The following is a 27,904-nucleotide window of genomic DNA, read 5'->3' as shown; positions in this document are numbered from 1 at the left end:
CAGGTGGTCAGGCCATCTGCATATGATAATGATTACATTATCATATGCAGATGAAATTATATACAGAAATATAATTAACCTGAACTAATTACCTAGCCATCTGGACAGAAACAATAGGTGAATGGGAATCCACATCTAGACAATGTTTTATATAACCTGTTAATTAACTCAGCACTGCAACAAGGTTAAAATAAAATACATTATACATTATTTTAAGTATAAACACAGAACCCACAGTAGACAATAGATGAGTAAATCAGCATAATCAACAATGTGTGGAAGACAGGTTGAGCTGATGATATTAGCATCTGCTATGAGTCTGACTGTGTGAAGCAGTCTCTTATTGGCAATAGGCAGCTAGGCCTTTAACATGGATCCTAGGCCTTTTTAGTCCCAGAGTCTTCATATATTCCCAAATATACAGTATATTGTTGACAAATATTACTGTCCCATTTGAGTAATCCAAACCATATTCTCAGTGTCCATTTAGAAGCTGTCTATCATTTCTAGGCACAGGGTGACTTACACATAAGAGGTGCCTAGGGAGCCAAGAGAGAGATTTCTCATCCTCTCGAAAGTAAGCTGGGTTCCACGGGCCCCCCAACCAGTGGAACCACAGTAAGATATGAATGTAAAGTGAATGGGTAAAAAAAAACCTATAGAAGTAGAAAAAATAGATGTATCTTAATTATTGTATGTTTAATTTGGCACAGTGTGCCTAGAGTGATATTTACTATAGTAAATATGGCTGACATGTTATATCTTATGCATTTCGATACATTGGGGTTGATTTACTAAAGACAAGTCATCTGTGCACTGGAAGTGTATTGCAAGTGGAGTTGGGCTAGATCTCAGGGGAAGCTCTGAAATGAGAGAAAGCTCTGCTAATTCCTATCATCCAATCATGTCCAAACAAAAATGCTGTTTTTTAATTTTCCTTGCAAGTTCTCTTCAGATCTAGAGCAACGGCACTTGCAGTGCACAGACTATTTGCCTTTGGTAAATCAACCCCATTATATTATATTTCACCATAGCATACTATCTTACACATGTAGTCTGATATACCCTAATTTAAAAAAAAAAAAGAACAGAACAATGAAATGTGTTGTTTTATCAGCCTTGTTAGAATAATTTGTAATGCATAGTAATTCTTCTCTACTATCCGTGGCGCTCAATCTCTGGAATTTATAAAGGCTGGCACAGGCAGATTTTGCAAAAGGGTCTCTCATGCTTTCTAAAAGTGGTGAAGAATGCGCCAAATTCATATACCTGTCTATAACAGGTATATAAATACTTGAATTTGGCTCATGCTTCACCACTTGCAAGAGAGACGCTTTTACAAAATCTGTCTAAGCTAGTTTTTCTCTCTGTACACCAAAAGTGAGTTGGACTTATATGGAAACCCTCACCTTGTAAAACAATTTAAAATAGAAATGAAAGGCATCACATTTGTTTTGTTTTCTTTTTCTTTTTATAAATGATCACATATCACCTGTTCTCATCTGCATAAGAGCTAGGGGAGGAGAAACACCAACACACTGGTCTTCCCAGTAAATGGCTGTGAAGGGAGGCATGTCAGCACAAGTCTGATCATTGGAGGAGAGCAGGCTCAGTTTCCAGCACAGCTAGAGAACTGATCATGGTGTGTTCTCCTGCCTAGTGTGGTCTGTTTTTAATAGGAAAGCAGAGGGGCTGACAGGAACACCAAGAAATAAAACACACAAAAAAAAAATAATACAAAGAAAATAGGGTAGTTTTTTTTTTTTTTTTTTTTTTTTTTAACAAGCATATGGTACAGCAGGCACATATCAATATTGGGTTTACATATTCTTCAATTAGCTCTACTTTTAACCACTTGCCGACCGCCGCACGACTATCTACGTGGGCGGTCAGCCCCTCACAGGCAAAGTGACGTAGGTCTACGTCGCTCGCCTGTGAGGGTTTAGGGAGCGAGCGCGCGCCGCCGGAGGCGCGCTCCCGCTCCCGCGTGGTCACGGACCCCCCGCGCGTGTGACCGGCGGACCCGATCGCCGCCGGCCACTCTGCGATCGGCGGGGGAGAGGGAGAAAGTCAGGCAGCTTGTGTAAACAAGCTGCCTGTCATTCTCCTCTCTGTATGAGAGATGATCACATGGATGTACTATGTAGATCCATTGATCACTCTGCATACAGTTGAAGCCCCAGCCAATCACAGTTAGAAGCACGCCCCTAGGGACACACACAGCCCCTCCCTCTCAAATAAAGTTAACCCCTTCACTACCAGTGTATTTTTACAGTAACAGTGCATATATATAGCACTGATTACTGTAGAAATGTCACCGGTAACCCCAAAAGTGTCAAAAATGTCAGTCAAGGGTCCGATCTGTCCGCCGCATTGTCGCAGTACCGCAAAAAAAATCGCAGATCGCCGCCATTACGCGTTAAAAAAAAAACCAACAAAAATGACAAAAATCTTTCCCTTTGTTAGTAAACGCAATAACTTTTGCGCAAACCAATCAAAATACGCTTTTTGCGATTTTTTTTACCAAACATAGGTAGCATAAAACAAATTGGCCGAAAATATTAAAACATTTTGATTTTTACATTTATTTTTGGGGGAATTTCATATAAAAAAAAGGGAAAAATATTGCTATTTTTGCAAAATTTACGCTCTTTTTTTGTTTATAGCGCGTGATCAAAAAATCGCACAGGTGATCAAATACCGCCAAAAGAAAGCTCTGTTTGTGGGAAAAAAAGGACGCCAAATTCGTTTAGGTACAGTGTCGCACGACCGCGCAATTGTCCGTTAAAGTCACGCAGTGCCGAATCGCAAAATACCCCCTGGTCAGGAAGGGGGTAAAATCTTCCGGGGCTTAAGTGGTTAATTGTGGCGCGTTCAAAGCATCACAATGAAAGTGTGGCACATTTTTTAACTACCTGCATTCGGTGCACAAGTCGCTGTCAGAACCAAAGATGTTTCAAATGCTTTATGAATTTGGTGCAATACATTAACAGGAGAAGTGAATTCCAAAAAAGTGGGGCAGCAGATTTATTGAATTCCCCCATTATCTTTTAAAACAGCTATATATTTGACTTGTATGTACTTGGTTATGAACATTTAATGGTAATAATGTAATTTTTCCTACAGAAACATGAGCGCCAAATTAAATCCACAGGTGGTTCCACTGATGCTGTAGACAATATCATTTCTCCTCAACCACCTAAACCTAAACCCAAGAAACACCCTGAACCTCAAATACTCCACAAACCAGTCAAAGTGAAACAGAAGAAGGAAATAATCAACAACAACAACATCATTTACACACAAAATGGTAAGTCATTTCTGTCTTTTTCTACTTTGTGCATGTATGTTTTGTTGATAAAGTTTCCCAGGGGAATCACAATCGTCTGGCTGCTTCTGGCGCAGAATTAGGCTGATGCCACATGGGTGAACCACCAGTGGCAGGATTGCTAAAAGGCTCCCGGTTTGTCCCTATTGAATCACTGCCTCTGTAGCTGAGGCAGTTCAATTTAATAACGAATGATGAGTGCTTTGGATTGCCTCTTTGTTTACATGATAGCAATGGTGAACATATTGGGGATTTCCAACAAAAATGGAAATCCCTTTTAACAGGAATGTTTACTTACATTGAATGAGTTAGTTTTCAGTATTTTTTAGTATTTCAGTGCCAGGCCTACAAAAAAAAAAATGGCTAACAATTTTCTGAACACACAACACATCCCTGTCTCATCTACGGAGGTGATTATTAACCTATTTAAGATATATTTTAAATACAGAACTAAGCGGTTCAGTTGTGGCAGAGTGACTGACTACACTTTGCCCCATTTCAACTAAAAAGGGCTAACAATCTGGTGAACACACAATACATCCCTGTCTCATCCACAGAGGGGATCAATCACCTATTTTTAGAGACCTACTTTGTTGCTAAAAGTTTTGGGACGCCTACCTTTACACGCACATGAAATTTAATGGCATCCCAGTCTTAGTCCGTAGGGTTCATTATTGAGTTGGCCCACCCTTTGCAGCTATAACAGCTTCAACTCTTCTGGGAGGGCTGTCCACAAGGTTTAGGAGTATGTCTATGGGAATGTTTGACTATTCTTCCAGAAGCGCATTTGTGAGGTCGGCACTGATGTGGATGAGGAGACCTGACTTGCAGTCTCCGCTCTAATTCATCCCAAAAGTGTTCTGTCGGGTTGAGGTCAGGACTCTGTGCAGGCCAGTCAAGTTCCTCCACCCCAAACTCGCTCGTCCATGTCTTTATGGACCTTGCTTTGTGCACTGGTCCAAATCAATTGGTGGGGGGGGGGGGTTATGGTGTGGAGTTGTTTTTCAGGGGTTTGGCTTGGCCTCTTAGTTCCAGTGAAGGGAACTTTTGAGGCGTCAGCATACCAAGACATTTTGGACAATTTCATGCTTCCAACTTTATGGGAACAGTTTGGGGTGGCCCCTTCCTGTTCCAACATGATTGCGTACCAGTGCACAAAGTAGGGTCCATAAAGAAATGGATGAGAGAGTTTGGGGTGGAGGAACTTGACTGACCTGCACAGTGTCCTTACCTCAACCCGATAGAATACCTTTGGGATGAATTAGAGCGCAGACTGAGAGCCAGGCCTTCTGGCCCAACATAAGTACCTGACCTCACAAATGCACTTCTGGAAGAATGGTCAAACATTCCCATAGACACACTTCTAAACCTTGTGAACAGCCTTCCCAGAAGAGTTGAAGCTGTTATAGCTGTTAAGGGTGGGCCAACTCAATATTGAACCCTACAGACCAAGACTGAGATGCCATTAAAGTTCATGTGCCTTTAACGGAGGAGGGCCCAATACTTTTGGTAATATAGTGTATTTTTAATATAGAACTAAGCAGTTCAGTAGTGGAGTAACAGACTACACTGTGCCCCACTTTTACCTCATTTCCACTGAGCGGTTCGGTTCAGTACGGTACGCTATTTTGAGTGTTTCCATTATGAAAGTGGCCCATACAACCAAACCAAACTGCTCCATTCTTGGTCCTCCTTCAGATGTAGGGCCATAGGAAATGGTACGGTACGGTTAGGACGGAGCTACTGGCATCACACGATACATTCCACTGATTGGCGGACAGGAAAACGTCAATGCTCACATCAAATGAAAGCGCAAAACAAACACCACCTCCCGGCTCAAGACCCAAGCCAGATATTTTCTTCTCTTTTCTGCTGTGTTTCTCTTTGCCGCTTGCAACCTCCTCTCATACAGTGCGGCATGTATTTTAATTAGAAAGAAACAAAAGCCAAGTAGAGCAGAGATGAGCTGCTGAATGACCTCCATTGTTGTTTGTAGCGTCACGTTTGTTGTCACACTAGTGTGACACCACGGCATTTGGTGTAAACCCCACATGGCGGTCCGATTTGCAGTGAAAACGCTCACCTGAATAGGCGGGACCATTCTAAAGCCCCGTACACACGCGTCGAAAATTGTCAGGGAATTTTCGTCCAACGTCCGATCTGCCGATTTTCGGCTTGTTAGTATGATTCTTCTGACAACCGACTCCGACTTTTCGGCCGAAAAAAATCTGGTGTGCATGCTATAAAATTCTTGTCCGCCGTCAAAACACGACCGATTTTCGTGCAGTCAGTACAGATTTCGACAGGGAAAAATCTAATGAGCAAGACTGGGCATGCTCAGAGATGAAAGAACACAAAGAAAGCAAACCAACACATGACATCACTTCTGAAGCAGATTTTTGTTGGGTGAGAAAATTTGTGTGCAGTCTAGGCACATTCCAACCAACACAACAACACTGGACAAAAGACGGACGATCGGTCGGCCGATAATCGTTGCGTGTGTACGGGGCTTAACCCTTCCAAACTGCACTGACCCGAACCATTCCGCTCAGTGGAAACAAGGCATTACTGTGTTCACTTTCTCATTAATTTGAGTTATAAGAGATTTACAGGAAATGTAAAATGTAGATTTTGTATTGCAGGATCAGGTTCTCCATCCATTCCTGCCATACAGGGCTTGAAATGACTGCAGCAGTTCTATTGTGTGTGATGTTACAGAGAAATGCAAGATTACAATAGTGAGATAGAAAATCACTAGCTAGTTCAGCCCTTATACAATGCAATTTAAAACCGTCGTATTCTAGAAGCAACATTAAACATCTAAACTGAATGGAATATATTTTATGAAAAAAGATTCACTATCTCATTTAATGCTTGATGGAATAAGGATAAAGAGTAAAGTACTTTGTGCCGGCCACAAGGGTAGAATAGTATTTCTTGATCCATTTAGGTTCTATCGCTTACGTCTAAAATGGTAAGAAATTGAGTTTGTCTGTTCACAGCTGTCTCTCTGGATACCTTATAAATCCAAAGCTATTTTGTAATGACGTTTCTTCTTTGTTCTCAGTATATTTTTCTCGCCAAGCTCCTCCATTGTAAACTTATACATCTCTAATATATGTTGTCTGCCTTATCTGCTGCAGGTAATTTCTGTAGCATATGTTATGCTCAACATGGGAATTTTCATGACTTTCCACCTACATAACTCAGTATTGTTTCAGTTCTCAGTCTGTATTAAAGAGTTTGTAAACCCCAATTTTTTTTTTTTCACCCTGAAAGAGAAACACATAATAAGCTAGTATGCATTGCATACTATCTCATTATGAAATACTTACCTTAGAACGAGCCCCCGCCGTGCCGCCCGCTTACCTCTATGATGGGTGACATGTTCAGTCGCCCGTCTTCCGGGATCGCGCGGGAGCCGAAGGTCACGGCACGGGACTCTGAAGGAACGGCACCAATGACCGTTCCTTCAGAGCGCATGCGCCAGTGACGTCACTGGCTGCATGTAAGGTAAATATCTCCTAAACGGTACATGTTTAGGAGATATTTACAGTACCTATAGGTAAGCCTTAACATAGGCTTACCTATAGGTACAACTTGCAGAGGAGGGTTTACTTCCTCTTTAAGTAGTGAATGGCTTTTAGGATGTATGCTAAACATAGGTGTGTGCAGCCTATTGCATTAGGGTGTGCACTCCAAAGCTGAAACTCATGATACTGATCACTCACTGTGCTCATTCAGGAAGGGTCATTTACATATTTACAGGCCTCTTCCCCCACTCATCCTAAAACATCCCCCTGTGTATGCCCACAGCAGCAGCCAGTGGGAGTGGGAAAAAAGAGGAGAGAATCTGTCAGTGTTGTGGGGTGGGGAGCCAGGGCAGTAGGGGGAATATGTGCTGCAGAAGGTGATTAGGGGGTGCCCAGGCACACCCTGTGCGCATGACTATGATGCTAAACCTACCCTATCTACACCATCGTTTAACCAGATCTGTAACTAGAAGCTGAAATAATTCCAAACAATTTTTTTAGCTTTAGATGGATGAAGGTGGGTTGAAAAATATATTTATTGGGCAAAATTTCTGGATCTGAGCTGTAAGTTCATCTGAAGAGGTCAATACTTGCTTCTCTATTTATATTATATTGATGGATGCTGATTCAAAATCATTTTACATTAATTAGTGATACAAACATTTTGCTTTTACTTACACTTACTGTTTTTCCACTTCCTGGTTGAGTGAGGCACTGGTGATGTAAGCAGGGCCACACAGATGCATCCTGGGAAGGCTTTATTGCCAGGCCTTCCCCCTTAGATGTTGTGCACTGTCACATGTTCCATAGATAAATAGTAAGGTATACTATATTATTTTACATTTTTTTTTTTTTTTTTTACATTTCTTTAGTTACTTTCTGGTTCCATGCCTAGGCAAATGATGTCATACATCCCAGGAGTCTTTGGGATGGGCGGAGGGGTTTTCTCAGCAAAGCACACCCTCTTGCCTGCATGGCTGAGCTAAGAGCAGATGGATTCCAGGAAATAAATGCTACATGAATCCTCTGCCATTACTCAAGATGGATACAGCCAGAAATCCAGAAATGCTAGGGGGTGTTTTTTAAAGTGATTTCTTAACATAATGAAGCAGAGAGACATAAATGGATGGGAGAGTTTGCTTTGAATAATAAAATTGAGTTAAATTGTGTTTAATTTGGTTCATGGTGTTCACATGCAGCGTAGTTCGGCTTTAAGGACAGAAAACAGGGAGAAAAAGCTGGAAACTCCATCACAGAGGTCTGCACTTTGGCATCTGCATGACATAGGTCCTCCTATTCAGATTTCTGCATTATTTGCTGTAAGCGGAGGTTCCACCCATATTTTGGGTGGAACAAGTAACATGTTTCCACTCCTGCCGCCAATCCCCCAATCCCACTCCTCGGTGTGACAGCAGGCGGAGGATCTTCTGCCTGTACCCGCTTTCACAATTTTAAAACGGTGTGGCCATGTGAGGTAGCTCCGACAACACAGGCATGTCATTCATTCATTCATTCACACAGGGCCCGTCCTACCATGGATCCCACTGGGTCCATTGGACCCAGGCAGAACTTGGAGAGGGCCAGCAAATTGACACCCGAGATTTTTTTTCCAGCAGTTTTGTGTGTGTCATCAGTTTGGGGTGCGTTACGGGCGGCATTTCCCCATCTCATAGTGCCGTCTGTAGTACAAACTGATGGATATGAGGAGGCGAAGCATCTCCTCCGGGGAATGTCCCTCGCGTGATCGTGGTATCAGTGCACTCAATCTCACACAGGGCAGGCTGGATCTTCTAGGGCAGTGGCCACGACAGACACAGGAGTGACAGGAGAACTGAGGACAGACAGTGGGTGTTTGGTGGACCGGTTCAGTGGCGAGATATGGAAGATGATAACAGGATATATAATATTTTCTAAATTTTATATTTATGTAAAATAATGGATGTGGGGGCCTTTTGGCGGGCGTGAATTTTTTTTTTGGGGGGCAGCATTTTATTCTTGGACCCAGGTAGAACAATGTCTTGGGCCAGCCCCGCATTCACAGTTTCCTGTGAATGAGTGAACTACAACGTCTGCATAAACTGCAAGGACGCTGATGAGTGTTCTTGTAGTTCATTTACAAGCCCTGCAGGGCTTTTCTGCAGAAGCCTGACCATTGCACCCCTGATCCGCTGATTTTTTCTGCAAAAATATATGCATTTATACTTTTTCTTAATTTAAAGATGAATATATTTTTTACCATCATGTAGTCAAAAAGTCAGATATTGCCTGTAGCAAATATATAATGTCTTAAGATTTTTTTTTTTTACCATAATGCATTCTATGCATTAAGGTAAAAAAGCTTTCCGCTATACAGGATCCCCAGCTCCCCCTTATACTTACCTGAACCCGAACTCAATCCAGCGATGTGCACAAGAGCAGCCGCTCTTTTGGCTCTCTGCCTCCTCACAGAGCTTATTGATAGCAGAGAGAGCCATTGACTCCTGCTGCTGTCAATCAAATGCTATGACGAAGGAGCAGGGGGTGGAGCCAAGCCAAGCCACACTGTCTGTGTCAATAGCGGCAGACAGGATGGCTTGGGACTGAGCCTGCATAAGTGCCTCCATAAAAAGCAGCTTCCTTTGGGGCACTCGCCAATGAAGAGGAGCCAGGAACGCTGGCGGGGGACCCCAGAAGAGGAGGATCGGGGCTGCTCTGTGCAATAACACATATATATATATATATATATATATATATATATATATACGTGTATATTTATATACATACATATACACACACACACACACACACACATATATATATATATATACATACACTTTAACTTATTTATAGTTATTTATTATATTATAATTTATGATTTTGTGTTTCAAACTTTATCATACCCTAGATGTTATAAAGAAGAACGCACAGTAAAAAAAAATCTTATGTAAATAGTTGGTTTGGGCTGTTCGTCCTTAAGAATTACATGCAAACTAATTGCGCCGCTTTCTTGCACCTAAAATCTGAAATAATCATACCGCCAGGGGAATTAATGTCACTTTAAGCCTCCTGCATCATCAAGTCTAAAGTGGAGGCAGTTGTCTCATCTTGTAGTGAAAGTTTCAAAAATTTGAACACCACCCTGGTCATTTTTCACAACACAACTTTTCCTTTCTGTTATTTTTATTTACCCTACCTCTAGAAAATACATGCAAAATAATCTGTCATTATAATGCTACTAACCAAACTTCATTTTCTCTGATAAAGTAGATTTTTCTCATCCACAATTTTGACATTGACAACTACCTTCTTACATCTCAGGCGGGTCATCCATTCATTATACCGTGTTTCAATGACCCCGTTTGAAGCTTTTAATTAAACTTTAATAAATTTCCCATATGTTATTGCAGTGAATCTCTTTTTATGAAGCATAACCAGATGATAAATGGTTTAATTAAGCGAGTAATTAACTGTTCAAATAGGTTACCTGGTAGATATCAGTGTAGAGAAATGACATTTTCGTCTGGCACATATGTTGGTATGAAGCCTTGGCACTCTGGTTTGGCAGATGCCTTCTGTAGCAAAAAAACAGCAGTAGTTTGTTCGTGATTTTTTCTTTATTGCTGGAAGTGTATTTAGCTAAGGGCATATGTTCTCCTGTATATCATGTATAGTCACACCATGTAGAATGGCAAAGGGTACAGATGCCTAGTGCCAAGCATTGCTGTTATGAGCCTGCAGGTTTCTGGCTTGGAATGGGTCCAGTGCCTTGTATAGTCTTTATGCTCCCTTTGTTTTTTAATAAAACACTTAATCTGACTGGCTCTAGTGTGTGTATATTTGTATAGCTGAAATCTTGTAAACTGTTTCTAAGTGCATGTAACGGCATCAAATAACAGAGCTTTGTTAGGGGTTGTGTAAAAAGGCTATTTGAGCCGGTCTTCTTTGATCCTCCCCTTCTTTTACATTCCACAATTCATCTGCTAATAGTACAGAGCCCTAGGAGGCACTCTGCACATGCTCAGTTTGGTGTGTATTGGAGGTTTTTTTTGGGAGGGGGCATTTGATCAGCACAGGGCCAATCAGCACGGTCCAGACAGAGGGTCAGGGGTCCTGCAGTCTCATAGGACAGTCAGAGGAAAATTAAAATCCCTCCTACAAGCTTTAACTAGTGCTCGGCTGGACATTGATAGAAGTCACAAAACTGCTATATACTTCTGACTAGAAAAGGTATTTAGAAGTTAATATTTTCTAAAATAATTGCATTTTCATGTTCTATGTACTGTGGAAGACCAGATATAGTAAATGCAGAGTCCTGGGTTTAGTAATACTTTAAATGCTACAGAGCCAAGGCCCAGAGTTTTGCTGGTTTACGGTGAAACAAGTACAAGTCACAGAACACTGGAGCAAAATTTAAAAAGCTTCTTTCCTATATTTTGGACTGCCCTTTTTGTCTTTTTAGCTGCTTATTTTTAACATAATTGAGTCATTTAACCTAGTAGATATTTAATGTTGAGATAACCGAAAAAAAGAGAATTGGAGTAAAGGGTTTTGCCGCTAAAGGTACATAGTATAATGTAAGTTCACCTTTAGCTAAAAAAGAAGGGGACAGCTATAGTATATCAGGCACTAGCGAGATTATTTTTATAAATACTCTTTTTCACTTTTTTATAAGTAATCACATCCCCTCTGTTCTCATCTGCATAAGAGCTGGGGGAGGAGAAGCAGCAGCAGCACACCAAGCTTCCCAGTGAATGGCTGTGCAGCTGGGGGTATGTCACGACAAGTCTGATCATTGGAGCAAAGCATACTGAGTTCCCAGCATAGCTACAGAACCGACCACAGTGTGCTTTCCTGCTTAGTGTGGTCAGTTTTTAATAGGAAAGCAGATTGACTGGCAGGAACAGCAAGGATTTCACACAAAGGAAGCAATACAAAGAGAACAGGATACTTTCTCATACAAGTACATGCTACAGCAGACACATACTGTATCAGGAATATGAAGTGTTGGGGTAACAAATGCTTTAAGGGTTTTTAAGCTTTTCAAACTTTTGCATAACCTGTTACAGATTAGGTTAAAGCTTGTCAAGAAACAATTATGAAGGCTGTCAATTCTGGCCTCCTTGTGAAAATGCTAGTTGCCTGGTAGAACCTGTTCAGCAGTTTTAAGTCACTAAATCTGATTTAAGGAGATGTAAAGCTCATCCTATGGATCACAGAAGTGCAGTTCGTTTTGCACCCCTATGACCCGTTTTCAGCAGAGAGCGGGCTGAAGTCTGCTCACTGCTGACTTCACAAATGTCGGTCCAGGAACCGTGTCATCACAACAACAAAGTGGGGATCTGCCGGTGACTGACACCCAAATCAGCCTCTCAGTGAGCCGCTGAGAGCCTGAGCCAGCCGATCCGCCCCTCCACAGCCCCTCGCTCCAATGAGCGAAGAGGGGGCAGAGCAGAGAGCTGTGACTGACATTACCTTTTAAATCCATTTTTTCATTTTAAAGCTGCTTATCCCCATCAACCTCTTTCAGCCACTTCCCATTGATGTGCATTCACTCAGTCAGCTCTGCCAGCTGCACCATCTTCCTGATAGTGACAACAGTGGACCATCCCTGCACAGCGGCTGCATTAAGTCTCCACTAAGGGTGCAAATGACAGGGTGACAATGTAGCAGCACAACTGGGAAAAAGTTGTTACCCCATAACAGGAAGTGCCAGAATAAGGACCTTTATGTCAGGATCACCAGATATTCTATTAATAAAAGTTGCTGATTTAAAAAGAAAAACTTTTTATTTCGGTCATACAGTTTCAACAGTTTTCCACTAGATGGCAGTGCAGTGCTGCTATAATATTTTATGTATTTAATGAGGAATAGAAAAAAAAAAGCAATGAGCTATTTCTTGAGGGAAGTACATCTTATTTTCACCTGGTGCCTAAGATGCAATGTGAGATATGGCGATGATTGATAAAGTTGGATGTGAATTACATTTTTACATCTCTTTGAGCATAAACTGTAATTCTGTTTTTTTTATCCTTTGTAATGCTAGTTTACAGAGTCATACTAATATATAATAAAAGAAAATTAAGAAGTCATTTACTTTTACTAATGCTAAATAGTAAGTGCGGTTCTCAGACAACACTTAAAAGAGAAGTTTTTTTTTTTTAAATTTATACTTACAGTGGGTACGGAAAGTATTCAGACCCCCTCAAATGTTTCACTCTTTGTTATATTGCAGCCATTTGCTAAAATCATTTAGGTTCATTCTTCTTCCTCATGAATGTACACATAGCACCCCATACTGACAGAAAAACACAGAATTGTTGACATTGTTGCAGATTTATTAAAAAAGAAAAACTGAAATATCACATGGTCCTAAGTATTCAGACCCTTTGCTGTGACACTCATATATTTAACTCAGGTGCTTTCCATTTCTTCTGATCATCCTTGAGATGGTTCTACACCTTCATTTGAGTCCAGCTGTGTTTGATTATACTGATTGGACTTGATTAGGAAAGCCACACACCTGTCTATATAAGACCTTCCAGATCACAATGCATGTCAGAGCAAATGAGAATCATGAGGTCAAACGAACCGCCTGAAGAGCTCAGAGACAGAATTGTGGCAAGGCACAGATCTGGCCAAGGTTACAAAAATATTTCTGCTGCACTTAAGGTTCCTAAGAGCACAGTGGCCTCCATAATCCTCAAATGGAAGACGTTTGGGACGACCAGAACCCTTCCTAGAGCTGGCCGTCCGGCCAAACTGAGCTATCGGGGGAGAAGAGCCTTGGTGAGAGAGGTAAAGAAGAACCCAAAGATCACTGTGGCTGAGCTCCAGAGATGCAGTCAGGAGATGGGAGAAAGTTGTAGAAAGTCAACCATCACTGCAGCCCTCCACCAGTCGGGGCTCTATGGCAGAGTGGCCCGACGGAAGCCTCTCCTCAGTGTAAGACACATGAAAGCCCGCATGGAGTTTGCTAAAAAACACCTGAAGGACTCCAAGATGGTGAGAAATAAGATTCTCTGGTCTGATGAGACCAAAATAGAACTTTTTGGCCTTAATTCTAAGCGGTATGTGTGGAGAAAACCAGGCACTGCTCATCACCTGTCCAATACAGTCCCAACAGTGAAGCATGGTGGCGGCAGCATCATGCTGTGGGGGTGTTTTTCAGCTGCAGGGACAGGACGACTGGTTGCAATTGAGGGAAAGATGAATGTGGCCAAGTACAGGGATATCCTGGACAAAAACCTTCTCCAGAGTGCTCTGGACCTCAGACTGGGCCGAAGGTTTACCTTCCAACAAGACAATGACCCTAAGCACACAGCTAAAATAACGAAGGAGTGGCTTCACAACAACTCCGTGACTGTTCTTGAATGGCCCAGCCAGAGCCCTGACTTAAACCCAATTGAGCATCTCTGGAGAGACCTAAAAATGGCTGTCCACCAACGTTTACCATCCAACCTGACAGAACTGGAGAGGATCTGCAAGGAGGAACGGCAGAGGATCCCCAAATCCAGGTGTGAAAGACTTGTTGCATCTTTCCCAAAAAGACTCCTGGCTGTATTAGATCAAAAGAGGGCTTCTACTAAATACTGAGCAAAGGGTCTGAATACTTAGGACCATGTGATATTTCAGTTTTTCTTTTTTAATAAATCTGCAACAATGTCAACAATTCTGTGTTTTTCTGTCAGTATGGGGTGCTATGTGTACATTCATGAGGAAGAAGAATGAACTTAAATGATTTTAGCAAATGGCTGCAATATAACAAAGAGTGAAAAATGTAAGGGGGTCTGAATACTTTCCGTACCCACTGTACCTAGGCAGCATGGGCCTGATACTGCATTTGTCCCCCGGTGCCTTTACACTGAGAGCGATCGAACACTGCCGATTGCTCAGTTCTGACAGCTTCCCTAGCAGTGAGCTGCTGACTGTCAGTCACAGCTCTCTGCTCTGCCCCCTCCTCGCTCACTGGAGCGCTGGGCTGTGGAAGGGGCAGAGTGGCAGGCTCAGGCTCTCAGCGGCTGGCTGAGAGGGTGAGGCGGTTGTCGGTCCAGGCACCTGGCGGATCCCGACTCCGTGGTCGTGATGCCGCGGTGCCTGGGCTGACTTTTGTGACATCAGCAGAGAGCGGACTTCAGCTCGCTCTCTGCTGAAAAGGGTCACAGGAGAGCAAAACGTATTGCACTCTTGTGATCCATAGGAGATGTACAGCCAAACAAGCTTTGGCTGTACATCTCCTTTAAGTTATCACCTCTGAGTATAGTTCATACATTGTAAAGAAAAGACAAATATTGCAGCTATTTATATTCCATCTGTTAATATTCCAATTTGTTAACAAGCAACATCTGTAATCACATTGGCTGTTATAGACAGTCTTACTTATATATTTTAATACTCATAGGGTTCTTTCACATGGGCTTTGTGCCCGGAGGACTCAGTTTTGCTCATCGGGGATCGAGCCGCTGATCCCCACTGAGCAGGCGGATCATAGGTCCATCTCCGGTCCGTGTGCAGAGACCGACCTGCCAGATCCCCGCTCTCCTCTATGGGGGATCGAATGAAAACGGATTGCCTTTTCTTTTTTTATCTGATCCCATCCAATCCAGTCCTCCAGACAGATGGAAAATAGAATTTCACGTACAGAATCGGATCAAATGGCAGCGGAGATGTCACCTCTGACATCCGCTGCTCCATAGAGGTGCATCGAGCATCCGATCAGGTCCGCCAATCGGAAAGCCTGTGTGAAAGGGGCCATACTGATCTCAGTCAGGACACTATCTGCATAGAGTTTGCATTTTGTCCCTGTGCTTGGGTGGGTTTCTTCTGGGTATTCCGATTTCCTTTCACAATTCAAAGACCTGCAGGCAGGTTCATTGGCTCCTGACCAAACTGGCCCTAGTATGTGTATGTAAGGACCTTAGATTGTAAGCAGTGTTGCCAACCGTCAGTATTTTTACTGGCAGCCAGTAAAAAAACAGGCACTTTTCTCCTTCCAGTAAATGCCAACGACAGGAAAAGGTTGCCAGTCAAACATATGGCTGTGACACTGGGCTCGGTGCCTGAGCGTGTCATGTGATATATGGGGTAAGGGAGCTGAGTGGCCTGAAGCCTCATGTGTGTTCTGTGGAATGAGAGCAAGGCAAGCTGGGACTGTCAGTGCTCTTTGGACTGGAGTGGACTGTAGGGACTTGGTGAGAGACACGAGACGTGTTGTGTCGGTGATCTGTCATCATCATCTGTGGTGCTATTCACTACTGTCACTATCAGAGTCAATTTCATGTATGTACACCTGCCCATTCTAATTTCTTGCCCTCCTGAGTCCTGTCCCTGAGCTACTTTCTATATCAAAAATAAAATAAGAAATATTTTTTGCCTTATTATCTACTTGAAATTACATTGTTAATTGCATATTGTAATTATTTTCAGCCATAATGCTGAAATGTCCACTTAAAACTGTAATTTTGTAACTTTTGGAAATGCCAGTAAAAATTGGCTGCACCGGTACCTTTTGGGTGTTATGTCAATAAATTACAGGTAGGTTGGTTTGATTGCAAGCTCCTTGAATGCAGGGACTGATGTGAATGTACAAAGTATGTAAAGCGCTATGTACATTTTGGATGCTATAAATACTTGTAATAATGAAATAATGAAATATCTAGTGTTGTCTACACAGTTCCTGCTGTTGTCAGCAGAATAGACGGTAATGGTAAACTGACTGTATTTTGTGACTTTAACTCAATGCTAATGCACCTTACAAAAGTGGACCTTCCCTTCAAAATACCCCTTTGTCTAGGTGGGAATGAGGTCACCCTGCTCCTGCAGCCTCCTGGGGTATCCACATCAGATGTTCCAGGTGGCATTTTACTGAGGGCTAGTTCACAATATGTGTTGTGACAGATGTTTTACTTCATGGTAAAACATCTGTCACTGCAGGGACACACAGGAAACACTTGTTTCCTATGTGTCCCATCCACACTGCAACGCAGGCTAGTGCTGTGCTAAAATGCAGACATGCTACATTTTATTGCAGCGCACTGGCCCAAATCGCAATGCAATGTCAGATAGCGAAGCACATTGCGGTGAATGCAGTGTACGTTTTGTACACTTCAAATAAAGCTAGTGGGAAAAAAAAAAAAAAGGGACAGTGCGGTGAGCACAATCATGCACCACACTGCCCCTAGCCAGCTGGCTATGCAGAGTGGCCCGAGTGTTGAATCGCTCCGGCTGCTCTGTGATTTAGCATAAATATAAATATAAATACTTACCTGCACCCTGGAGGTAGATGTGGCAGTTACATCCCTCGCCAGGCGCTGTCACCTTCTCCCTGGCCACTTCTGGGTTTTCAACCTCTTGATTGGCCATTGTCCCAGGAATGCAGCTCAGCGTACATTCAGGAGTAGATTGCAAGCAGGTAGGTACAGTGTTTGTTATTGCAGAAGAGACACAGCATATTTCTTCTGCAGTAATGAGCTGCCTGCTCACTGTTTTTACTACTTAAATTTAGTTCCACTTTAATTACAGGAAAAGTAAATACATGAAAAACAATATACACTGCTAGGCCAAAAAAGAAAAAAGTCACCACCCAAAAAGAAAGGTCACACACTCACAATATTTAGTTGGACCGCCTTTGGCTTTGATTACGGCATACATTCACTGTGGCTTTGTTTCGATAAGCTTCTGCAACGTCACAAGATTTATTTCTGTCCAGTGTTGCAATCATTTTTCACCAAGATCTTGTGTTGATGATGGGAGAGTCGGACCACTGCGCAAAGCCTTCTCCAGCACATCCCAAAGATTCTCAATGGGGTTAAGTTCTGGACTTTGTGATAGACAATCCATGGGTAAAAATGATGTCTCATGCTCCCTGAGCCACTCTTTCACAATATGAGCCCCATGAATCCTGGCATTGTCATCTTGGAATATGCCCGTGCCATCAGGGAAGAAAAAATCCATTGATGGAATAACCTGGTCATTCAGTATATTCAGGTAGTCAGCTGACCTCATTCTTTGGGCACCTGCAGTACCTATCCAATAGGATAGTTACTGCATGCTTAGTTTAGTTAGTTGCTTAGTTAAGTTTAGTTAGTTGCTTAGTTAATTCCAAGTGGCAACTTTTTTTTTGGGCTGGGCAGTGTATTACAACTGGCTTTTAACATGTTGATGTAGCATTATTATGTGTTTAAGTGCACAATTCTATCAGACAATCAATGAAGGTCTTATGGGGAAAGGGCAAAGCAATGGTCCTTATAAGTCTGCTGCTGCTTCTTCACTGTCCAATCACAGGCTGTATTACTTATCAACATTTTAGTCTGCAGAGAGATCCAGGACCTGACTGTGCTGTCAGGCAGAGTTGAATAGTATTACAAATGTTTTGCCATAAAAGCAGTTCATATAGTTGTATTTCAACCATGTTCTAGCTATTTGCCTGGAGTTCAGCTTTAATTACCTGCATGACAACAGATTCAATCATTCTTTCTTAGCTATTTGCTCATGTTAATGAGTGGTCCTGTAGTAGCACAGATTCATCGTTTTATTAAATCTCTTGTTTATCGCCCCCCAGGGGCAATTGAAGCGCTGGGCTTAGAATGCTGAAACATGCACCTTCCTAAAGCAGATAAAAGGATTTGGTGATCATTATAGCTGTCAGGAATACAGCACTTTCTTATCAACCACTCTTATGCAGATGATGTCATGTGCATGAGCTCCCACAAGGTTGTATCTTAATTCAAGCTTCCGCACTTCCAGCTTCCTTTGCTCCTTTGCTTATGCTGAACAAGTTTCCCCAAGGTAAAGTTATCTGCAGTTTATCCTTTATTTAATATAAACCACATCCTTACAATGTTACAGATGTCAGTTTACTTTTTTATACAGATTTTATATGCATTTAAGTAATGTCATTTTATGGCCGTGAAATGGAAACATGTTTTTTTCTGTTTGATAATTCTTTGGTAGTACGCTAGTTATATTCCTGTAGTAAAAATGTATTTAAAGAAAAAAAGACCCAAATAAGCCTCTGATATGGAAGACCATCTACAATAGTAATGTTCGCTTTTTTTATATTGAGCAAACATTTCAACAAAACAGGGCTCCATACATGGGAAGATTCAGACACCAGATTATTGTTTGTGGTTATGTCACAAAATTGCAATGTCCCACAATAGACCTATTCTGCATATAACAGTTTAATGTAAGGGGCAACTGTAAGTTTTCAGATTAACAGATATCTGCTCCGATTTTGAATGGGATGGTTGAAGGTCATATAAGAAATGCCTTATTCCTAGGGGCATAAGTATAGACAGCCGGGGTTGCTATGGGGTTGGTATTGACCTGGACTTCTATTGGTGGTAAGAGCTCCTTCTCTTGCATCTACCCAAGGTACAGAAATTATCTTTTCCTGGCCTACCTACATCAACACACCCTGAGTTAACCCTCCATCGGTTAACCCTGGGACCACCTCCAATAGTTAAAATAAAAGACACTCCCCCCTAACCCCAGCGTTCCTCTTTTTTGGTCTTTCCATGTGAAATCCTGTAAGCTGTCACAAGTATCTAGAGGACAAGATCCCCCCTACCGCACACCCCCCCCCAGGTTCTGTGCCTCTCCTGGTTTGGAAGTCCCAGAGTGTGGGTGGTAAATCCCCCTAAAGCCTGGTTGCCTCTAGTGCCGGGGCTACGGGCAGTATGTGCTTAAATAGTGCAGTTTTATACTGGTCTGTTGCGGTGTCTAGAATTTTGTTCTAACCTTGAGAATTATTTTCACCTGGGTGTCAAAAGTTATCACCCTAGCTTACAAGAATCAAGGGCTGGCTCCGCCTGAAGTACTGTGGGCACAATCAACACAAGGGATGGCAGCCTCTTGGGCAGCATATGGCAAGGTTTCTCTGGAGGGCATCTGCAAGATGGCCAGTTGGAGTTCCTGTACAACCTTCACAAGCCACTATAGACTAGATGTTCAGGCAGCAGCATCTACAAAGTTTGGGACAGCCATAGTCTTGGCAGCCTTATAAGAAAATGTAAGTTTCCTTTTTTGTGCAGCATATCTTTTTGGTTGAGTGTTCCCTTATTTTTCCCACCCGTTCATTGCTAGTTAATTCACATTGTATGCTGACATGAGGTAGTCGAGGAATACGGAAAGTTGTTATCCATACTTACCATATTTTTCCCTTTCCTGGCCTATCCTCACGTCAACTCTCCCCTCCCTAGTGGCCCATTGCCTTTACAGTTATGGAACACTGGGGGCTAGGAGGAGTGTCTCTTATTTTGGCTATTGGAAGTGGAGGGTTAACCCATGGTGTGCAGTGCTGACGTGAGAATAGGCCTAGAAAAGGAAAATTACAGTACGTTTCAATAAAAATTTTCTGTATTTTTCATGTCTTTATTAGGGTGCATGATAATTCCTAAACAGTTGCTGGTGTCTTCACTTGTAGCACTTACACAGTTTTGATTTACTAAATCTGGAGACTGCGAAATCTGATGCAGCTCTGCATAGAAACCAATCAGCTTCCAGTGTTTTTGTCAATTCTGAATTGAACCAGCTTGGCTACCATGCACAAATTTTGCACTCTTCGGTTTTAGTAAATCAACCCCAGTGCACTGCTGTGCATCAGGTAACCCATGGTGAGGAGACGATGTCCAAGAAGAAGAAGGTCGGGGATGTGCAGTGTGATCAGTGGGTGCTCATAGCTCCAGTCCCCAACTTTCTGTGAGGCATCCTGTGAGGGGTCTTGAGGGGAGCCAATGCCGGTTCCATCAGGTGGCTTGGATATCCTTGGAGCAGCTACACTTGGGAGATAGGCTGGAGTAGTCCTAAACTACCCGATGCGCTTATCCCGCTGCTTTTCGGTAAGAGGCTATGTATGGTGGTCGGGATCTCACGTTGTTTGTCATCTCTTTAATCACCTGGGTGGATGACCTCTGCAGTATACCTATTTGAACTGTCCTTTCATGTACCACTGGTCTCATTGGCTGGGAGGATCATCTGATTGGACTGTATATCATTTCCATTTTTGATCATATTGGTTTATGATTCAAACCCACACATATGATTATGAGACTTGAATACTTCTGTGCAGTTTAGTCATTCATGTATTTTAGTCCAGATTTATATCTAACACATTCCTGTCATTGGTTTTATGTGTAATCTGTTTTATGCTATAGCGCAACTCCCCTTTTTGTTCCTAACCCATGGAAATATAAAGCATGACTACGTTAGGCACCTCAAATGAAGAGACTATCACCTAAAGCTATCTTCTTTACCTAATGTTTTTAGGGTTTCTATGATGCAACAATTCCTTTATGGGGGCATTGACAACAGAAAACATATTGGTCTTGGGCAGATTGAAAGGAAAAACGTTTGGGGGGTACCCGAGATGTCATCTTGTAGCCTTCACATACTGTATATAGCAACCCAATGTTGCAGGCACAGTCCTGCCTTGCTGTTTCTGTTACTAAATGCACAATTTTGTGCTTCAGTCAACCATAAGAGCTAGTTTACCATGTAACCTGTGGCCCATAGTGACATGTGGCCATTTCGTACTTGTTAAGCTGCTTTTTGAACCCAGTAGTCTGAAGTGGGAATAGGAGCATTGTTTTTAAGGTGCAATGTCTGCGGTCTCAAACAGTTCTTTCCAGTATTACATAAACAAAATATTAGATGCTGTGATGTCAGGGGCCAAATTATACCTCATACATTTACAACCTCTGCTGTAGACTCTAGAATACATAGTAAAGCTAGGTACTTAGCAACCATATACAAATGTACCATAAATCCACAGATACAATATATACAAATCCAGGATTAGTTTATCTTTCTAGATGGCAGTGTGATTTTCTTTCTTTAGCTTTTTAATCCCTCTCTTATTTATTTCTAAAAACGATTATATTTCTTTACATAAACAGCTAATTATTTTGGAAAGACTTTAGCTTCTGTATGTGCCCTGCTTGAGCGCATGAAATACATTAGTCAGGTTTTTTCTTTGACACAGTTACACATAGGACATTTACATTTACATATTTTTTATTTAAAGGCAGTTAAAATATGACCCCTACCATTACTCTGTCTAGAATTCTGCCATATGGTAAATACGAAATACATTTCCACATTGGTGTTTTCTTTCTGAAGAGCAGCAATTACTGCTGTGTCTAAATGCTGATTTTGCATAGATTTCTTGCTAAGCAGACCCATGATACCCCTTTTACAGACCTCTTTGATTACATTTTGATGTTGCCTAATGGCAACATCAGATAAATGCATTAAACATAATGTCTTTTCCCCAATAAAAAAATGTTGCCATCCAGGTCCACTGATGTCATCAATGGGTGTGATGAGATCACCATTTTGCACTCTACAAAAATTGTATTTTACATGTAAATTGGATGTCTGCACTGATGTTCCCAGATTCCCTACTATAAATGTAGTAAGTACAGCCATTCAAGCCACAGTCTTGTGCAGTAATGTGCCCACAAAGGTTTGGTTGAAATAGGGTAATGTTTAAAGCTCAACTCTGTACAAATTAAAATAAGTCCTTGCGTTGGGACTGTGCCCATATTGCAAAGGTTAACTGTTCATTTTGGCCATAGGGCAGGCATCACGAAATGGCGGATTCCGGACTGAGTCACTGTCCCATCTGGACCCAAGGGCAGAAAGAACTACTGGGGGGTTGATGTAAAGGGACAGGGCACGCTACTGTGTCTGGGGAGGATGTGAAGGGCGCAGACAGCACTACTGGGGAGGGGGGGGGGGTGAAGGGGCAGAGAGCACTGCTGTAGGGGGGGTATTGGGGGTAAGGGCTGTTTAAGGGGGCAATGTAAAGGGGAGTGATGTTACGGGGGCAGAGGACACTACTGTGGGGGGTAATATGAGAGGGGCAGAAGACACTGCTTTGAAGGGGAAGGCGATGTAAAAAGGGCAGAGGACACTACTGTGGGGGGTAATATGAGAGGGGCAGAAGACACTGCTTTGAAGTGGAAGGTGATGTGAGAAGGGCAGAGGACACTGCTGTGGGGGGTGATGTGAGAGGGGCAGAGGACACTGCTGTGGGTGCAGGGGAGGTGATGTGAGAGGGACAGAGGACACTGCTGTAAGGGGGAAGGTAATGTGAGAGGGTCAGAGGACACTGCTGTAAGGGACAGTGCTATGGGGGCGGGGGTGATGTGAAGGGGGGTACAGAACACTACAGAGGACACTAATTTAAGAACAGGACTGTGCTATAAGAGCAGGGGGGCTGTGATGTGAGGGAGCCATTGGAAAAATATGCAATTCGGACCCCTGCTGGAAGAAAACTTTACTGATCTGAATTTAAATTCAATACCCCTACCCCTTGTTCACTAAGTGAGTTTGAAATTTAGCACTTGCACTTTTTTGGCATATTTTGCACTATCAATGGTTTGCACAGGTTCACATTGATTTGCGATTTTTCACATATGACATATTGATTTCTGATTTATTTATGTTTAAAATGTGGTATATACTTACCCATTAACACTACAGTTGTTTATGAATTACTGGGGATGTCATAGAGCAGCACAATCATCCACTTTTCCTGTTACTCTCCATCATTTCTAAATTGCCCAGAGCTGGGCTTTAAGAATAATATAACAGGGCAAAGCTTCAATTTAGCCACATTTATAGCTTAATTGAACAAGAACCTGCCATTTACCATTTAATGGTTGATGAGATTGCTCATTGTCCATATTATTATTATTATAATTATATTATTCAAAATATAAATTGTATTTTATAACATATCCAAGGATTTTTCTCATTATCTATAAGCAGATCTCTAGGCAAATATAAAAGACACAAATGAACACAGCTCTGTAATTGTTAATACATCATTAAATATATTTTTAAAAGCAAGCAGTGTAAGTACCTGAATTAGACCTAGTATCAGCCCCTATTAGTCTCTCTATAGCAGAACAAACTGGATTGTGAGAGAACGTAGCAGCCCAAGGAGCCAAACAATAAGTGTGCTGACAAGGAGCATGCTTCTAGGAAGAGAAAACAGAGAGATAAAGATATGAGTTCATCACTGTGCTGCTCCCCCTTACATTGTCCGTTCACATGCTGGGACATGTCCAAGATGACCTGGGCTCAGAGGAAGTGGGTTAAATGATGCTGTCCATCAGACGGAGGACATCCAATGACAAAAAAAAAAAGTACTGCGGGGGAAAATTTCTGTATTAAAGCTCACTAGTGCAGCAAAAGATGGTTTTGTTATTTTCTATATTTTAATGTACTTTTCATTTTATCTTGTTATATTTGGCTGGAATTTTGCTTTGAGGGTCCATGAACACTGGCTTAACCACTTGCTTACTGGGCACTTATACCCCCTTCCTGACCAGGCCAACTTTCAGCCCTTTCACGCTTTGAATGACAATTGCGTGTTCATGCAACACTGTACCTAAATTAAATTTGTACATTTTTTTCACACAAATAAAGCTTTCTTTAGCCCCCGTTCACACTGGGGCGACCTGTGAGGCGACCTGGTCGCCTCACAGGTCGCCGTAGGTTGCCTGCAATACAGAAGCTATGGACCCGTTCTAATAGGAGCGACACAAGTTGCTCCGACTTAGAAAAAGGGTCCGGAGCTTCTTTGGGGCGACCCGGAGCGACCTGCATAGACTTCAATGTTATGAAGTCCGTGCCGGCCGCTCCGAGGTCGCGGGGCGAGCAGCGCGCCGCAACCTGTGAGGTTGCCCGGCAAAGTCGGGTCGCTGCAATGTGAACGGGGCCTTAGTGGTTTTTAATCATCACTGGGTTTTTTTATTTTTTGCTAAAGAAAACAAACAAAGACTTAAAATCTTGAAAACAAACAAACCGTTTCATGTTTTGTTATAAAATTTTGCAAACAGGTAATTTTTCTCCTTCACTGATGGGCACTGATGAGGTGGGACTGATGGGCACTGATTGGTGGCATTGCTGTGCACTGATCAGGTGGCACTTATCAGGCTGCATTGATGGGTGGCACAGATGGGCACTGATGGGTGGCACTGATGGACACTAATAGGTGGCACTGGTGGGCACTGAAAGGCAGCACTGGTGGGCACTGATCAGGAGGTACTAATAATGAGACACTAATGGGCACTGATTGGCAGCACTAATAAGTGGCACTGGTGGGCACAGATTAGCAGTACATATGGGCACTGATAGATGGCACTGGTGGGCACTGATTAGCAGCACTGGAGTTGAGGGCACTGATTAGCAGCACTGGTGGGCACTTAGGGGACCAATGTCCCTCTAACAGAAGCCGGGAAACGGCTTTCTACTTTTCTTCATGATGACAGCATGAAGAAAAAAAAAGCTGGTAAGTGGTTTCTTTTTACTTCTCTGTTCAGCTGTCATTGGCTGACAGTTGACCACGTGGTACTACTGTAATTGGCCCTTTACCCTGTGATCAGCCGAGTCTCCAGGGGGCGCGTGGGCGGCGCGAGAACGTGAGAACGTCCATGTATGCCCTCCTGGCATTTGAAGCCCACACTGTAGACGTCTTTTGGCTTTAGCACAGGCATCAAGTGGTAATGAATGCTGCTTCTACAGGAGTTTTGTGTTTTGCCTATAGAAGCAGCCTAATATTATACTATATGTCCTTGCACATCAGGATGTTTAGAGGTATAGTTTAAGCTCAGCGTTTAGAGACAGAAAAAAACCCTTCTGGTTTGTGTTTTTAATTGGAGCTTTCTGGCAGAAAACATGCTAAATACTCCTAAACTCCTGTACAAAAACGCTCTATATAAGCGTTTTTTTTTTTTTTTTTCTGCCAAGGGAACTGTCGTTTTTAAGCCCAGTGTGCATAGGGACTAAAAATGATTTTCCAGGAAGTTTTTGGGCCTATATTTTGAGGTACTGTTGATTTACTAAGAGTCCATTCACACTGCCGCGACTTGTGAGGCGACTTGTGTGCCCTCTGATAAACTCCACAGACACGACGTGGTTCTGTACTCAGTACTTTATTTTCTCCTACACACTAACTAAACAGGAAGGGGAAATACATCATAGAATAGGAGGGAACACTGAAAAAGATGCAGTAACCGAAATGACCACAAGATGGCAGTATATTAAACAACTATATCCCTTGTACATGAAGTTAACAATCTCACTCTCTTCTTAAGATAAAAAAAAAAGAACGGGTGAGTTTGACATAAAACATTGTCACACAAAAATGATTTTCAGAACACAGTAGCATTCAAGTGAGTTTGCGTATTTAAACAAACAAAATAAAAATACCAAGATATATGCTCAATGGACCAGATTTTACAGTTTCCATACACCCTCATACAGCGCTTTAAGAAGCATAAGAGCGGAAGCACTTTTTTTTGTCAAACAGTCAGCAAGTTGTGACTTGGCTGTTGACCAACGCACTTCTTTGATTTTATTAGCATGTATGAGCTCTTTGACACCGCTTATTTCTAATCTTAGTCTCTTCTCTGTGACCTGTTTTGTAGACTTAAGAGCGTCAAACAGGGAATGGTTATCAGTAACACAGATAAGATAAGAGCATTAAGATCAGCTTTACCAGTAGTGAGTTCAGAGTAGAGCATAGCCAAGAACATAGCATTGTCAATACCATCTGACATGGCAAAGGGTTTCTCCTGCCAGTGTGCTTCTTACCACACGTCTAATTTTTTTAGATTGCCAAAACAGTGGGGAGAACTTTCCTGATTTTTCCATGAGGGCAATTAGAGCCCCACCCTGTGTACCTCCATCTGGAAGATTGCCCAGTGAAGCATCACTGAATACTACCAAACTCAAATCCTCACTGTTACCCAAGTATTGAAACTTAAGTGTTACCTTCTCTGACTTAAGTTTACGGAGCACTTTGTTCACTTCATGTATGGACTGAACAGTAGCATTCTTAATGTTGGATGCTAGGCTACATGTGTCAAACATAACATCTGGTCTTGTTTGTTTAGCAACCAACAGAACCTGTCCTATTTTGGATCTGAGTTCTCTTTCTTTCTCATTCAGTGGGGCCTCTCTCTGTACAGCACGTTTTGCCTGCAAATGAATTGGTTGTAGGTTTTCAATATAACTGTGCTGATGCACCTGTACTACACCACCCACAGTAGCAATGTTCATCCCCACATATGAAAAACTCTCACACTCTTCACGACCCACGTGAAATGCAGATTTAAGCACAGGGATGACATTGGTTACAAAATGCTCTGAACCTGCCCAAAAAAAATCATCCACATGGCATGCCAGTACTCCTGTTACCTCAGACTGCTCATTCTGCCAATAAAACACTGCAGGATCAACCCGTGACATTTTACCCCCACTTTTCAGCATGAGTTCTTTGACCTTGTTGTACCAGTAGAGGGAAGCATCTGCAAGTCCATACACACATTTCTTTAGTTTCCACAACACATTGTCCACGCTCGCTTCTGGTGGGGGACGAATGTAAATGTCTCTTGAGAGTTCCATTCCCTGCAAAAAAGCAGACTTAATATCCATAGAGTTCACTTGCCATTTGTTTTGACAAATGACAGCTAACAGGAGCCTGAGTGATTCTGATGCACATGTGGGAGAATCTTTCTGTAATTCATGCATATTGACTTCAAAACCTCTCGCCACAAGGCGGGCTTTGGGAACAACACCACTAGAAGTTTCCTTTAACGTACAGACCCATCTAGTAGAGATACTTTTCTGACCTTTGTCTGTGACTTCTTCGTAAACATTATTATTTTGCCAGTTGTCAATCTCTTGCTGTTTAGCAGCATCAAAAGAGATGTCTTTGGTAATAAGTACATCGCCATCGGTGTTCTCACATTCAGTGAGAAGATCATCAACTTGTGACATGTCTAAAGCTTCCTTTTGACCCTCGTTGCCATTTGGTTCAAGATACTGCACATTGTACCAGTTTCTATATTGCCCTTTTGCTTTCCCTGCTCTGCCTAAAACTCTGGCCGTGTGTTTTGTCTCATCATTTCTGTTTGTAAATGTCACTGTCTGACCTGTTTTCAGTTTGACACCAGTGGAACCCACTGTATTAGTAGCATCCCTCTCAATAGTTTGTCTCACATCTTCTCTATAATCTGTTTCTGTGTTTTCATGGATTTGCACTTCTCTA

The 27,904-nt window shown here is 42.2% G+C and overlaps 1 protein-coding gene across 3 annotated transcripts in view; it reads left to right on the top strand.

Moving 5' to 3' along the window:
* The window catches only part of DCDC2 (doublecortin domain containing 2), a 279,474-nt gene that overhangs the window by 118,671 nt on the left and 132,899 nt on the right, over nt 1–27,904 (top strand). For all 3 annotated transcript variants that reach the window (XM_082257352.1, XM_082257351.1, XM_082257353.1), the window contains exon 8: nt 3,127–3,310. In XM_082257352.1, coding sequence (XP_082113478.1) covers nt 3,127–3,310 — 184 coding nt within the window. The remainder of the gene's footprint in view (nt 1–3,126; nt 3,311–27,904) is intronic.

Source organism: Pelophylax lessonae, assembly GCF_965119305.1.
Source record: "Pelophylax lessonae genome assembly, chromosome: 5".
In the NCBI taxonomy this organism is placed as follows: Eukaryota; Metazoa; Chordata; class Amphibia; order Anura; family Ranidae; genus Pelophylax; species Pelophylax lessonae.
Note: the sequence above shows the minus strand (reverse complement) of the source record. Positions and strands in the feature narration are given on the sequence as shown.